This window comes from Abramis brama (genome assembly GCF_963993115.1).
Source record: "Abramis brama genome assembly, chromosome: 19".
NCBI classification, from domain to species: Eukaryota; Metazoa; Chordata; class Actinopteri; order Cypriniformes; family Leuciscidae; genus Abramis; species Abramis brama.
In genome coordinates, this window is record NC_139981.1 from 31,708,601 (window position 1) to 31,724,821 (window position 16,221).

The following is a 16,221-nucleotide window of genomic DNA, read 5'->3' on the forward strand; positions in this document are numbered from 1 at the left end:
CGAAACGCTCAAAGAAGGTTGTCTGAAAATTATTCTCTAAGGTGAGAATAGGAAGATAATGACTGAAGAAAAGAAATATGAGGAGTGATGTCGCGAGTATGTCCTTTTGAGATACAGGTGACGTGTACCTCGATGGGTGGTGCAAGCACCATCAGCCAGTAAAATGCTGTGATTCTAGACAATCATAATAACTGAAGGGTGTTCCACATAGCATCAGCTACTGACACAGCACTGAAAGAAACTATGATACGAAACATGAGAAGTCCACCATTGTTTTCTAACTGTGCCAATCTATTCAACATTTGCTTGCATTCTGCACCCCTGTGTCTGTCTTTGTTCACCCCTCCAGTGTGTATTTTAAAATGTATCACAAATGGCCTTGTTTACTTCCATTGTAAGTGCCTTACTGTAGCTGCGATTTTTTTGGGGTTTTTTTTGTAAAGAATACTTAAAGATGAGTCTAAAATCCTTTCAGTGATTCCAGTTTTTAATCACTCCGGAACAATCCTCTAAAGTGGTATAGAATTCTTATGGAAATGATACAGAAATCATGTTTTTACATTACCTGCCAACTATCAACTTGATGGTATTTGTGAAGACGCCGTTCAAAGCTAGTGCGAGAGATACCGCTGCAAAATAGAGAAAACAAGAGACAGGCAGATTAATAATGACTCTGTTAAACAGCATTCACAGTTAAGTGACCTTTCTAATCTGACATCAGCCTTAAACAATCCACTATATTATGTCCTAAACAGCAACAGTTGTCTTCATGATTGATGCCTGTTAAATACTAGATTTACATTTAACCATTTAGCAGATGCTTTTGTCCAAAGCAACTTACAAATAAGAACAATAAAAGCAGTTAAAGCAACAAAATAGTAACAATATGTAAGTCTAGCACAGTACACATTTTATATTATATATATATATATATATATATATACAAAAAAAAAAGATCATTGTTGACTACAGTGCAGCATTTCTTTGTCGTAGGTTTCAACTGAAATTTCTTGTGAACTGTCAAACCTTTTCAGGTACACTTTTCAGGTGCTTGATAATAATGGAGAGTGAGTTGAAGGGTAGAATGAAGGGTAGAATAATCACAAATTGTACTGATTTAAAATTACATTGCGAGAATTATAATTTGTAACAATCTATTACATTACACATTTTAGATGACATAATCTGAATGCTTTTTTATTACTTTTGACATAACTTTTTAATATAGAAGCTTGTTTCTGCCACTGAATAAAAAATAAAAAAGGTAATTGTGATCTCACAATTCTGACTTTTTTCTCAGAATTGCATGATATAAACTTGCAATTGCAAGTTATAAAGTCAGAATTATGTGATTACGCCATTGTGTGTTATAAAAATTAATCCCTTCAGAATTGGATTTTATAACTAGCAACCGCGATACCACGCAAATCTTCTTTTCTCAAAATTGTGAGCAATTGCGAAACAATTCAGAATTAGGAAATAAAAAATCCCAATTACCTTTTTTTTAATCCAGTGGCAATTAGGAGACAAGCTTCCATACATTTATCACACTGATTTGAATAGAATAATCTTGTACCATATTGATATAAAAATACAAAGATAAATAAATATATATATTTTTTTATTATAAAAAAAAACACACACATTGTTTTAAAAACAGTGCATTAAACATTACATTGCATCAGGGTTTCCCAAACTGTGGCTTGTGAAGGAACTCATTGGACATTTACTTTCAATTCTGAAATAGGAAATGCTCCCTGAAATTGTGGGAATGGAAAATCATAATTTTTACAAATGCTTCAACTTCCCTTTTGAGGGAACTCGTCATAGTAGAGACGCTGTGGGGTCGTCTCTGCATGATTGCGTCCTGAAGCACATGTGAAAAAAAGTCCAATGGAATGGCGGGACGTCACAGGTGGGGTGACGTCATGACCAGGCGGCTATAAAGAGTGCATGGACCAAACAATGTCAGCTTTTGTGCTTTCAGCAAGCGCTCTGTGTTGAACTGTCCTTGTCTATTTATTGTTGTCTGTTCAAGCACTATATCACATCATTTAGCAAGAAGTTATGGTGAACAAACGACAGTTTAAATGCATTTTTTGTTTGGGAGCGGAGCATGAACGGTCAGCTCTCGGGGGGGCTGACTGTGTTCATTGTGAGTGGCTCTTGCTGCGTCTGCTCAAGGAGAGCGCCTAAGCTTGCCATCCTCATGGTTCGGGTCCAGCTGTTCAGATCATGGGGATCGCAAATGGATCTAGTGGAAGGGTTTGAGACAGGGCCAGCCTTTTCTCTGCCCTCAACCACTGGATGTATGATGCGCTGCCTAAAGTGGAACAGACGCTCAAGAACTATCTGTCTTCTAATACGGCATTGTCCCTCAACCCACCGACCCATGTAGAACAACTTCTGCTTTGGTTGGTAAGGCTTACATTGCAGTAGGTCAGGCCGGTGTGTGTCTACATACCATGCCGCTTTTGTAGGCGTACCAGGCTGACCTGTTTCGAGACCTAGATAAAGGCGAGGGGGTGGGCCCGGATGCAGTCAAAGTTTTGCGCCAGGCCACAGACTTGTCTCTCCGGGCCACCAAGGAGATAGCCTCGTTTAGAGTGCAGTAGAAAGAGAGAGTTGCATCCCAAATTGCATACACTGAATTTGGTTCTTGCCCACCTCGATTTCAACGGAGTCCTTCCCTCAGTGGTTGGCCTCGAGCAGGCTCTGGTAATGGAACAAGAAGTAGTAACTCTCCTGGACAAGGGGGCCATAGAACGTGTTCCTCCACCCAAGAGAGTCCAGGTTCTACATTCGACACTTTATCGTTCTGAAGAAGGATGTGGGGGTATCCATCCTTCCACAACACAGGAGATTCCTGAGGTTTGCCTTCGGAGGTAAAGCATACCAATATTGGGTTCTTCACTTTGGTCTAGTTCTATCACCCCACACTTTCACAAAATGTGTGGATGCAGCTTTGGCTCCACTGTGACTCCAGGGCATTTGCATATTAAATTATATTGATGATTAATTGATATTAGCTCAATCAGAGCAGATGGCAGTTCGGCATTTAGATCTCGTCCTCGTCCCATATGAAAATGTTGGAGTTAAGGCTGAACGCAAAGAAAAGTGTGCTTTATTCAGCACAGAGGACCACTTTTCTAGGTGTAAGCACATCTGTCCCCTGCTTGTACTGTTTCGATCCTCACAGCCTCAAACAAGCTAAAGCTAGGCCAGTCACTCACGGTCAAACAGTTCCAGAAGCTGTTGGGTCTGATGGCAGCAGTGTCCACCATGATGCCTTTTGGCCTGCTGTACGTGAGATCCTTGCAGTGGTGGCTCAAGACCAAGGGGTTTTTCTCCCAATCCACATGATCAAGATTACCCGCAGTTGTCTTCGTACCTTGGCGATGTGGAAAGAACCTTGGTTTTTGTCCCGAGGTCCTATGCTGGTAGCTCCTTTTCATCGCGTGATTCTTACGACAGATGCATCTCTCATGGGCTGGGGAGCGATCATGAGTAGTCGCGTTTAGCACAGGGTCTGTGGAGGGACCATCATCTTTCGTGGCACATAAACTGCCTGGAGATGATGGCTGTCTTTCTAGCTTGGAAACACTTCCTCCCAGACCTACGTGATCATGTGCTTGTCCGTACAGACTACACATCGGTGGAATTGTATATAAATCATCAGGGGGGCTGAGCTTGTGCCCACTTTTCAAACTGGTGCACCAGATCCTCCTGTGGGCTTAGGGAAAGTTCATCATCATCAGTCGAGCTGGGCTAGAGGTCGACGAGAGGTTTCCCTCCTTTCGGTTTCTTTTGCCTAGGCGCGGCAAAAAGACAGTTCCATTGTTTCCGGTTCTTTGCCAACTCGCTGATTTCCTTTTCGCTGAGAGTGATCATGCTTTTGTCGGTGATGTGGCGTGATATTTGTTCACGGTACGATGTTCGTGGTGCCCCGCGCCTATTTGTTGGTTTGATCTGTGACTCATATAAGATGAAACGTTTGACCGGTTCGTCTTCTGCCATGCGAATGCAGTGGCCTGTGAACTTAAGCTGGCGATCGCATATAGTTGTGCTTATTGGCACCTGTTGAACCGTCTCGTATAAATGTTCATTTGTGATATGATCGTTCTTCTGGTCTATACCAAGCATGATGCGGTAACAGTTTGTTGCATATGCGTCGAGTCGATTCGCTAGATGTTTAGTGAGGATCCATGTTTCGCAGCCATAAAGCAAGATGGAGATGCAAGCGGCTTTGAAGAGTCGAATCTTGAAGTTGATCTTGGTCTTGGGTGCTTTTAGGATGGATTTGAGTTTGTGAAACGCTACCCAAGCTAAACCGATTCGAACATTGACGTCTTTGTTTGTTGATCCTACGTAGGCGCCTAGGTATTTGAAGTCATTTACGATGGCTACCTCTTGGTCATCTATCTTGAGTGCGGGAGCAGGAGTTGCGTCTTTCTGTATGTTCAGGCGCATTTGCTCGGTTTTGTTGATATTTATCTCTAGGCCTACTTGGCGTGCTTGTATTTTGAGTGCGGTGACTTGTTTTTGTTGTTGCTCTGCGTTTCCTTCAAGTAGGGCGATGTCGTCGGCAAAAGCTAGGTCATTCACTTTGTGACTTAGCACGCGAATTGATGCGCGTAAAGTTCTGTAACTTCCGTCTGTTTCCTTGCCTTTGTGTGTAAGATATCCAAATTCGTTAGCTGATAGTTTTGAGACGTAGTCGATGACTATGATGAATAGAAATGGTGCTAAGACATCACCTTGAAGTACACCTGTTGTGATTTTGAATGGCTCGGAGCACTGGCCTTGCAGGTATACTTGGCTTTTCGAGTCATCGTACAACACCCGAATTGCATCAACGATCTTTGCTGGAATGCCGTAGTGTCGGAGAATGGCGAACATCATTTCTCTGTTGATTGAATCGAAGGCCTTCTTGAAGTCGATGAATGTGATGTAAAGTGGGATATCTTGTGCATATGCTCCATCCATTATTCGTCGCAGAATATGAATTTGCTGGATGCAACTGCGGCCTGTTCTGAAGCCTGCTTGGTTCTTTCTGAGCATAATGTCGATGGGCAGACGAATTCGATTTAAGATCATGCGATTGTACACTTTTGCTGCAATTGATGTCAGGGTGATTCCGCGCCAGTTTGTCATTAGCTGCCGGTTTCCTTTCTTCGGCAGAGGTATGATGAGATTCGATGTCCATTGAGTGGGTGCGTGACAGTTTTCGTGGACCATTTGACAGATATAGAGCAGCTCGTCGACTATGCAATCGCCGCCGTCTTTGAGCACTTCAGCTGTCATTGCGTAGTCTGGTCCAGGCGCTTTGTTGCGCTTTAGGTCTTCGATTGCTTGCTCTATCTCGGATCGATTGAATTGAGCAGTTTTGATGTCAGTACAGTCGGGTGATGGAACTGGGTGGACTGTTTGATCTGCGTTTTTGTTTTTGTTGTTTAGCAGTGAATCAAAGTACTCGTGCCAGCCTTTGAGTAGATCGTTTTTATCTTTGGGCATTGATCCATCGAGTTTCTTTACTTTGCTTGGGTCGGCCTTGTTGTCGTCACCTGAGATCTGATTGACGATCTTCCAGATTTTGCCGTGTTCTCTCTTCTTGTCTGCGTTCTCAAGCGCTTCAAGCAGGTGGCCTAGATGCGCTTCTTCATCATGTGTGAATGCGTCAGACACTTGGTTCTGCAGGCTTTGCCACGTCATTTTGTGCGAGGGCAGTCGTGTTCGCTTGTACTTTGCCCTGACCTTGTTGCAGATGTCGAGTAGTGTGAGAGTTTCAGCAGTAACCCAGCTCGCAAACTTTGCTTTGCGCCTCTTTCCAAGTACTTTTTCGCTTGTATCGCGTAGAGCAGCATCCAGTGCGTCAGCGTGTTGCTGGATCTTGGCAGTTTTACTTGGTAGGGCTTCCATTTCGTCCATTAGCAAGCTGAACCGATTTTTAAGCTCGCAATTGAAAGACTCTTTGATTTCCGGTTCTGCTAGTCTTTCCCAGTTGAACTTGCATCGATTGTTGGTTGGTTGTTTTGGTGCTCTTAGGCTCAGTTTGAAGTTTGCGTTCATTACTTTGTGGTCGGAGCCGACGTCGATTGTATTGTAAGCGCGGTAGTTTTTGAGTTATTTCCACCACTTTGTCGAGATCAACATGTGGTCAAGTTGTGACCACTCGCCCTTTGGTGAACAATAGGTGAGTAGCCGACTTTTCCTGTTTGGAAAGTGTGTATGTGCTGGTCAAAGGTCTGCTAGTTCGCATAGTTCGAGCATGCGTTCGCCATTGTCAGTTGTTGTGTCGTGCATGCAATGAGGTCCAACTTGCCTAGGGTTGGTGTCTTGACTGTCCTTGCCGATGCGGGCATTTAAGTCGCCTGCAATGATGGTCAGTGTGTGTGGTGGTTATTTGAGGGCGATATCTTTGAGATCATTGTAAAAGGCGTCTTTTGGCTGTTTATCATCGCAGTCTGTTGGCGCGTAGGCAGATATAATGCACATTTGTGGGTTGCCTTCTAGATGTGTGGCGATTATGCAATCTGATTTGTACTCAATGTATCGGACCAGTAGAGCTATTCCTTTGTTGTAAAGGACGGCTACTCCATGGCAATCGTGTGTTGAGTTCGTATGAGCCAGAGTCCAGCCGTCTGTTCGGCATTTTGTTGTGATCGGCTCTGTTGAGCTGAGTCGATGTTCTTGGATGGTGATGATGTCAATTTTGGTAGAGTTGCAGCCGGCGATGATCTGCTCCAGCTTGTGGCTGATGTTTGCACGGCCACGGCGTGGTTTTGAGTCGGCCAGGGTCCGCACGTTGAATGAGGCAACGGTAAATGCCTGGACGAAGGGTGCTCGTCTACCTGAAGTCGGATCGGGCGCGTGGCGTCGGATAAGTCCGCTTTGGCCACACTCCTTCATAACGGGATCAATCCCAGACTCCAGGTTGTCAGTGTGTGTCGGGTCGGTTCCCGGATCTTTTGGTTTTGCTGTCATGTTTTGCATACGTTGTAGTTTTTCCCGCAAGCGCAAGTAGGTACGACTGTGCTGGGTTACAAGTCCTCTTGCACAGAAGTTGTTTCCATGATTATACCGCCATGGATCGGTCAGCAGTTACGTTCACATAGTCCCCATAACCATATTGATCTATGATCTTCTGGTAGGCTACCCATGTTAGCCCCTGCTGGGTCAGTTTAAAGTCATGACCAGGACCAGCAGGACCAGTTAAAGTCATGACCAGGACCAGGGAAAGTTGCTCTCCCTCAGAGCAGTTTACATCACTGGGCACCAAAACCTGAGGGCAGACATCCTGTCGAGGCAGGGTGGAGCAGATATGGAGGGTGTTTGGCCAGGTGGAGGTGGACCTATTTACACTTCAAGAAATGACACACTGTCCACTCTGGTTCTCCCTCATGCATCCAGGTCCTCTAGGGCCATGGTGCCATGGTGCAGACGTGGCCGAGGCTACGTCTGTACTAGGGATGAGCACGAGTACTCGAGTACTCGTACGTGACAGTGACGATCGATCATATGTGTTTGAAACCTTTAACTTGCACTTTCTTGTCTTAACTGCTGCACTTAGGTTTATAAATGGAATGTGATTGAGTTGTTTAAATGTGTGTATGTATTGCAGCACCGCTAAGCAGTCTCTGAAATTCCTTTCTATCCCGATGCAATGACAATAAAGGCTAATTCTAATTCTTTAGCATCAACACCATAATGCAGTGTCTTGTTCTCTGTCAGGGAATGGGGTTACATATGTAAGTTACCCTAAGACATTTTTATTTTTATCTTTTTTCTCTGAAATGTGTCACTTTGGTTTTCAGTGGCATTGCATAGGTTGTCATTTTTACATTAAACGTGCAAACTAAAAGTAGTAAAAAGTGTAGTAAAAAGGAGGGGTGATCAGTGGGAGAGAGCACTATGAGAGTACTATATGTTTTTATACATAAAGTTGATTAGACCATTCATCCTCTATTGTTAACTGGTCATGAATAGACAAGCCATAATTCAAAAGCATTAAGAATTAATATAAGCAATATTAAACTATTTTAGGCCTAAAGGCTTAAATAATCCTTTACCTGGCATAAGCGATATAACCGGCACTCCCTGAGGTGGTATCCACACACACAGCCACACAGTCCACTGAAAATTAACTGTGGGAAAAAATAATTCTGAAAAGCTTCCTGTGCTATACTTTACCATCCCAATTTTACTTCTGCTGTCTGTATCTCTATCCATTAAAAAGTCTGTTCATTTGCTTGAAGCAAAAAATGTTGAAGGGATGAAGGTTATGTTAAAGCACTGTGCAGTTCAGACTCGAATCAAAGCATAAAATGCGTATTGTATTACATTATATCCACTGACATAACCAGGTCTAACCAAGACCAGTGAGCCATTTGATAACATTGATCGTTTTATGATTCTTAATGCTGGCTTGATTATTTATTTCCAAAACCTTAGAAGCATTAAAAGCCAAATTGAAAAAATAATGTTATTATAATAACTGTTTTTATTTATTAACTTGTAGGCTTTGCATTATGATATGGCACTAATGTAAATTTGGTAAAAGTGTATTGTCAACTTGAATATTAGCATATAGATGTTAGCCTCTAATGACTTGCAGGGCCCTATTTTAACGATCTAAGCCCATGGTCTAAAGCACACGGCACAAACTCACTTAGGTCGTGTCCGAATCCACTTTTGCTAGTTTAGCGACGGGAAAAATGGTCGGCGCGCCAGGCGCATAGAAGGGTTGTCCCTATTCTCTTAATGAGTAATGGGTGTGTTTTGGGATTTACGCGCGTTAAACCAATCAGAGTCTCATCTCCCATTCCCTTTAAATGCCAGTTGCACTCGCGCCATGGCAGATTCGCTATTTACATGACGGAATTTGATAGTGGAAAGACCGAAGCCGTCTCCAGAGCACAAACGAAACTGCTCGTGCGCAAGGTAAAAGTGCACAAGCAGACCATCTATGGGACAAGCCGGATTCCACCATATCTTTATGTACAGAATAATAATCTTTTACATTATAATCCTTTTATTTTAAATATTTGGCATGTTTGTGTGCTGCTGTGCGTCCCTGTGTGTTTAATAAGCAGAGTGTACGCACGTTGTGGACCCGCCTATAGGCGCACATTACTAACACGTTCTTTAAATAACAACAAAAAAATACAAAAATATTGCTTTTAGACCAGGTTTCAGTTGGTCAATGGTCAATTTCTGTTGCCTCAAAATAGCAATGTGCCAACAATGTGCCAGAACACACCTCGTTTTCAGACCAGCACGCCCATGGGCGCACAAATGGGCGCAAATGCATTTTCTATTTAAACAACGTGGCGCAGGACGTGAAAATGATAACTGTGTAGGGCTGAAACTAGCAAAAAACACTTGTATCGCACTTGGCACTGCATTGCGCCGGGTTTAAGATAGGGCCCGCAAACTCTAATTATGATTGTATGGGGTCTTTTTGAACTATTAGGGCAGCAATGTTGAATAATTTCCATTTACGTAATCAAAAAACTGCTTGACAAGTTTAATGTAACACCTTCATAAACACCTATTGGACAACCACAGTACCTTTCTGAGGTGTAGGAGACAGTTCCTGTTTTTCCTCAAAATAACATTTGGTTTCTTTTAGTAATTTACTAATTGGTGCAAGCTGAAAAGCTGTCAACACTCTAGTCTATGAACAAAGAGAAAATGTGCCTATAATTACTGTATACACAGTGCAGTTCTTAAGTGAAGTGACTGACCTAGAATTTATGTTACATTTTACTGACACTGATTTGTTACTTTTAGTTAACAGTTACAGTTAGTTGGACTGTTTTGAACTTTTTTTTTTTAATTCTTAAGCTTGAGGGGAACAACGTCAAGATTAGAAAGTTGTGAAAGCTCCTCTACGAATGAAACATCATTAACAGTGAGAGCTTCTATTCTGATTCACCTTTGTCACCTGTTTGAAGTGTCTTCTCACAATACACCATCTGAGACACTTCATTAGAATCTCTGACATATTTGATTTGAAGGGAAGAAATAACTTGCCGTGATGCATGACCCTCAACACAAGTACTTTACCACCTGAGACTAAATGTTCATTGTCATTACTTCTCTCACCCATACTGGGTAATGCCGTCTTTTTGAACACTTCACATCTGAAAGATCACATTGTGGTCCCGTTTGTCTTTCCATAATGAAATCAGTTTTATGTCCTCCTGGCTCTTTTGTAATTGTGCAATTTAAAACAGTCATCTTAGTAGAAAATTGGATTTGTACAGCTTTTATTTAATGGCTTTGACTTCATTCACTCATTCGACATTCAACATTCTCAGTTCAGTTTGGACTATTCCATAAAGTATCTGTAATATCCATAATCGCGTGTGAAGGCATGAGAGATTATTATAATACACTGTAAAAAAAAAAAATATATATATATATATATATATATAATAATCTGTTAAATTCACGGTAAAATAACGGCAGCTGTGGTTGCCAGAAATTTACCGTAAAAAATATGTTAGCAACATTTTAGGTTTTACAGAATTAACTTAAATAAAAGAAATCCACATGACTTTTGTGCTGCTTCTGAAGTCTTCTGAACTCATACAATAGCTTTGTGTGAGAAGCAGACAGATTTAAGTATTATTCATTAAAAATCTTGCTCTCAAATCACATTCAAAAAGTTATTTCAAACTTCCACACTCAGTCACAAGACATGTGGAGACAGTGGCATCTGGCATCACTGATGTCAAACCAGGTTCGACGTGTGTTGAAGCTGATATTTCAGTAAGATTGAATGAAATTTAAGACCTACAGTGAAGGAAAGGCTTTCATGATATGCTTTAATGGTGCTCTTTTGGTATTTTTTTGTGTAATAGTTTGTGACTGACAGTAAAGATGCGTTTATTTTCATTGTATGGAGTACAAGAGTAGTTCTGAGAATTAATTTGGGTTGAAATTACTTTCACAACCCTTTACCAGAATCCTCTGATTCAAGTAGGTAATGGTAGAAGAGTGGATTTTTTTGTGGTGTGAAGGATACAATTCTGTAGAGTAGAAAAGAGTGTGTTGGCCCTGCACAAAAAAACAAAAAAACATTGCATTCCCAGGCTGCTCGTTGAGGCTTAAGGCAAACAGTATTAAATGTTAAATGTGTAATGTAAATCCCATAGTGTTGACTTTTGTATACTCTCAGCAGAATGTGGGATTACCGTGGAGACAAATGGTTGATTAAACAAAGAAACACGGTTTTGAGGAACAGCTTGAACAAGCAAATAAGGCAACAAGGGAGAGCATGTGTAACCATAGCATTTTAGATTCTTTGGGAATTTGTGGTATGATAAAAAAGCATGGTGTGTTTCAGGGCAGAGTGTATGTAATCATTTTAAATAGGCCTTTATAAAAAAGCACAGTGATTGCATGTGGAACATGCAATAAACAAATTATTTGACTGTGACTGGGCAGATCGAGTTTATGATTGTCCAATAGGCATTGTGGGCATCATGTTTAAGAACCATTTTTGCAGCTTTGGAGAAAGCTTTGAATCTCATAGTTTCATAGTACAGTACATCAAAATGTTTTAAAATCTTGCCTGCATATTGTCTTAAAGTCACCATGAATTCAAAATTGACAATTATATTCTTTTATGGAATATTGCAGTAATTATTATTAATAGATTAATAGATTCATAGATTCAATAGATCATCATTTTTTTCTTAAATTCATGTGCCCTTGAAATGTTTATCAAAATAACTTCCTCTCCTTCCTGCAGTGACATCTCTTCTCTGATGACATGTTTACTGGCACGAGGGCGGGGCAACCTGTCACTCACATGAGATCCACCAATAGCAAGCCACAACCATAAAAACATCCAATCAATTCCCCACGGACAAAGTCAAGTCTCACCCTATATTTTTTCTTTTCCAGAAGTGGTTTCACTCGGATATATGTCACAATAGGGAAGAAAAGACAATCACTCATGCAGTATAAAAGTCACTTTTCATGTTTACCTAAGTAATAATGGTAGAAACATTCATTTTGTACAGATTTGAATGATGTACATTAGTCATTGACTTTGTTGACTATATCTTTGGCATGGTTTAGGTACTCACCTAAACAAGCCTCTTTAATTTCTGTCTTGTCTGTCCTCTGTATAATCTTCACCACGAATATCACAGCCAATGGGGTGAGGAATGAAATAGCCTGTAAAGAAAAATGAACACAATATCCCTTTGCTGCATCCTATTTCACAAAGCCGACATGATTATGGTAAAAAAGAAAAGACGAAGCTGTTTTTCTGTCCAAAAGCATATAATAGGCTAGATGAAATCAAAGTTTTTTTTTCTTCTGCCACTTCATGAATGTCTTTATATCTCGAGGTTATAAAAGCTTGTGCAGTGTACACCCTCCGCCTCCCACACAAAACTGCTCAAACTGTTAGATGTTTTTGTTCAAATTTCTGGATTTAAGGCGAGACACTACAGGTGAATAGGGTAAAAAATTTAACTAGCAGATATCACCATGAAACTTTCCCAGTTGCCTACATTAAGATAATGTACCTACATTAAGATAAGAAAAAAATGTATTACAAGTTTTCTGTAATTTAATGTTTAAATATGCAAATTAGGCAATATCTAATTAAATATGCGCTAATTTGTATATATTTTAGAAAACGAAATCTGAGTATTGGATAAAGCCAGATTAAAAAATATTTTTTCATTGTGTTCACATATTAGATGGGGAAAAAATTACAGAGGGATTTATGGATATCTACTTTTGTTATCCTGTAAATCAGAATATACTGTCAATAGCCTTAAAAAAATGATTTTCGCCACGTTTTTGTAATAAAATGTTATATAAATCAGGCTAGGAATAATATATTTACAAATCCCTCTGTAAATGTCTTCATAATATAACTAGGTACAAGACTGGAAAGTTTGGTGTATATAGGTGCTACTGAAGTGGAGATTTCGTACTTGGAGTATGAGAGAAAGGTCATTTTGAGAAAACGGGCTTTAAAGATTTATCATCAGCCAATGAGATTGCGCATTCAGCCCTTTTACTTTCGTGATTGGTTGCTGATAAAAAGGAAATGACCATATTTGGATCCGACAGCATTGTACAGTGAAGAGAGAGCTTTCCATTTTTTTTTTTTTTCTGTGATGACAGAGCAGACAGAGATCGCGGATCGGCGGGAGGATTTACAACGACAACTTTTGTTGAATTTACGCGAAATCTACAGACGCAAACAGACAAAGTGTAATAAAATAAAGACCTAAATGTGTATTTCAGACTTTTTTTCACCACAGTCTGAATGAAGACATGTTATTGAAGACAAATATCCAAAAATCTCAAAATTGACCAGTAAAAAAACAAACAATGTTTTTGCCTGCCGTGTCTCGCCTTAAAGAAAATCCACAAAAGGGCAAGATCATGCCTGTAAAATGTTAAATCCACAGATTCGTGGCCCTTTACAATAAGTACTTGAAAAATTAAACATCTGTGAATATGGGTAATATATGAGTTTAAATATCTTTAGTCTGAAAATGTCCCCACTTCTCATCTGAAGGAAGAATATGAATTTTTGGAAATTCAATAATATATATATCTTTTTACTAAAATCCTTTTTCTTAAATGTTAGACAAATTGAGGGGGAAACCAACTGTACGTGTTGCTGCCTTTTTGTATTACTATTGGACTTCTTTACTATTTACTATTCGATACTATTATTATTGAGCCATCTTTTTACTGTAAGTTATCTACAGTACTGATATTACAGATATAGTTTATAAGTAAGGGATAATGTAGAGCGAGGCGGTTGTTATAGCGAATACAACCCCGACAGGCTGATCAGGACCCTGACGGGAAGCGGAGCTTGAATCAGCCTGAAGGGGTTGTATTCGCTATAACAACCGCCTCGCTCTACATTATCCCTTACTTATCTTACCATATAGTTTAACTAAAGGCACTAGTTTTCTGCAAAATGCAATAATTCAATGCAAGTTGCACATGACTCTTTTCTATAATAATGTGTGGTGGAAACATCTGTTGTTTTGGCATTGTAATATCTAAAGAGTTCCTTTTGTTTTATGTGTTGTAGTGTATAACAAATGATATTGAAAAGTATTTGATAACGACTTTTAACACACCATTAAAATACACCAACATAAGTGGTTATTGAATAAGACCATTAAGGAAAATAGGCAGACTCCTGGAGATAATAGCAAGACTTGTGTAATGACTGTATTGGATGTTTTTATGAATATGATTATTGCTTTTTGTAATAATATGTGAGTGCAAGCCACTAAACACTGTTAGCAAACGGAATTAAAGCCATGCACACCCTCAGAAGTGTTCATATCATACTGAACCCATCAAACTATTATGAAATCAATGTGGAATAATGAAAATGTGCCTATAGTGTGTCTCTGAAGCTCCTCTTCAGCAGTAATATGAAAGCAGTCTGGAAACTTAATGAACAATCATGCATCATGTTAAAATGTGTTCAGACGAGTTAAAGCAATCCAGCCTTACTGGAAAGCATGATTAAATTTGCCATAATATTTGTGATGAATGATGTGCACTCACAAACATGACTCTCTTCGGGATGTGGTCTGATTCCACCAGAGGGTTCTTGTAAAGCCATAGTTCTTCAGGTTGGATAACTCTTTCAAAAGGCTCCAGGAACTCTGTGAACCTAGACAGAAGAAGAGAGGATGAGACCGTGCACTGCCTTCAGTTTTACTGTAAAGCTTTACTATAAAATGACCTGCAGGAGAGTTTGAGCAGGGTATAAGGCTTGGATTTGAGGGTTAGGGTTAGGACAGTGGAAGATAAAGTATCCAAGCCTTATTTACTTTATTTTTAACATAAGAGTGGACACATGCATGTTTAACTTGGCTTTCAGTGTCAGCCACTTCCAGTTACAGTATTTTAGCTGCACAAAAACAGTCCATTATGCTGCTTGATATTGCAAACTGATATTTGTTATCATATTCTTTTAATTTGTGGTCATAACCATAAACACATGGCTTGTAGCAGGCAGTTTACTACACTTATACCTATAGTGGCTAATGAATTAGAGATCTGAAAAATAAGGTGGATATTCCCAGGGAATGCATACACTGATTGATTAAAGGTATACTTAAATTCAATGCAAGTTGCTTTGGATAAAAACATCAAACATCAAAGTGTAAAGAATCCAAACCATTATCCATAGAACAGCATACAGGTTTTAGACTCGCTGCAAAATATAACAAACAAGAGCACAGGGAAAACATACAAATATATTGTGCCTTTATTTGCTCAGTTATTCACTTTATTTAAACTGGTTTTGGAAATTGGATTTTTTTTTTTTTTTTTTTTTTGGGTTACTGGTTCTGCAGGCGAAATGCAAGAGAGCATCATGTGTGAATGGCCCTCAATTCAAACAAAATTAAATAAAACATGAATATTTAGAAAATGTTTAGCACTAGTCTGAGTTTATTTTGGTATTTGCCTTTGAGGACAACATTTTGAAAATATTTCTACATACTGATAGTCTCGCCCATAATTTGTCTGGATTTTGATAATAGTCAAAGCATGTAAGCCACAAACTCACTTCTGAAGAGATTATAATGTACAGTATCTCTGCAAATATGCTGACTGTGACACTGGGACTTGTCTTAGGTTTAACATATGCCTTTGTTTAACCTTTTATTCCAGGATATCTATATATACACACACTGGACAATAATAATATTAATAATATTATGTATTTCTCAGCCTTTAAAGGTTTGTTGCCTTCTCATTCAAACTAGATAAGAGCGCTTCAATATTTTTCAGATTACAATAAATGTAAATAACTGATGTGAAAGGCATTATGAGGTGAACAGAAATTATTCATCATATCATATGCCACACAGAAAAAGATGACAGACTGGGCTTTCTTTCCTTAGCTTTGTTTTGTTTTAGCTTCAAGATAGAAACTGAGAAGCCATAATCCTCTGGGGACAGAAGCACTGAAGAGAGAAATATTACTCAGGCAGCATTTCTAATTCAGAATAACTTGTTACTGGATACTGTGTTTAATTATTCTGTCATGCAGTACAGTACAGTACAGTACAGTTAAAACATGAACAAATATGTCATTCTACAGGCTAATGACTTGTCTAAAAGCTAATTAGAGTCAGAATTAAACTACCCTTAAGCAATGAGCCGAGATTGGAGGTGTTTGTCAGAGCCACTCTGCAC

General features: G+C 39.6%; 1 protein-coding gene across 1 annotated transcript in view; it reads right to left on the reverse strand.

Moving 5' to 3' along the window:
- Window positions 1–16,221, reverse strand: part of plpp4 (phospholipid phosphatase 4) — a 111,183-nt gene that overhangs the window by 30,662 nt on the left and 64,300 nt on the right. Inside the window, exons 2-4 of the mRNA XM_084093287.1 lie at window positions 14,578–14,686; window positions 12,102–12,192; window positions 566–629 (exon numbers count right to left, since the gene is read on the reverse strand). Of these exons, the coding sequence (XP_083949413.1) occupies window positions 566–629; window positions 12,102–12,192; window positions 14,578–14,686 (264 nt within the window). The remainder of the gene's footprint in view (window positions 1–565; window positions 630–12,101; window positions 12,193–14,577; window positions 14,687–16,221) is intronic.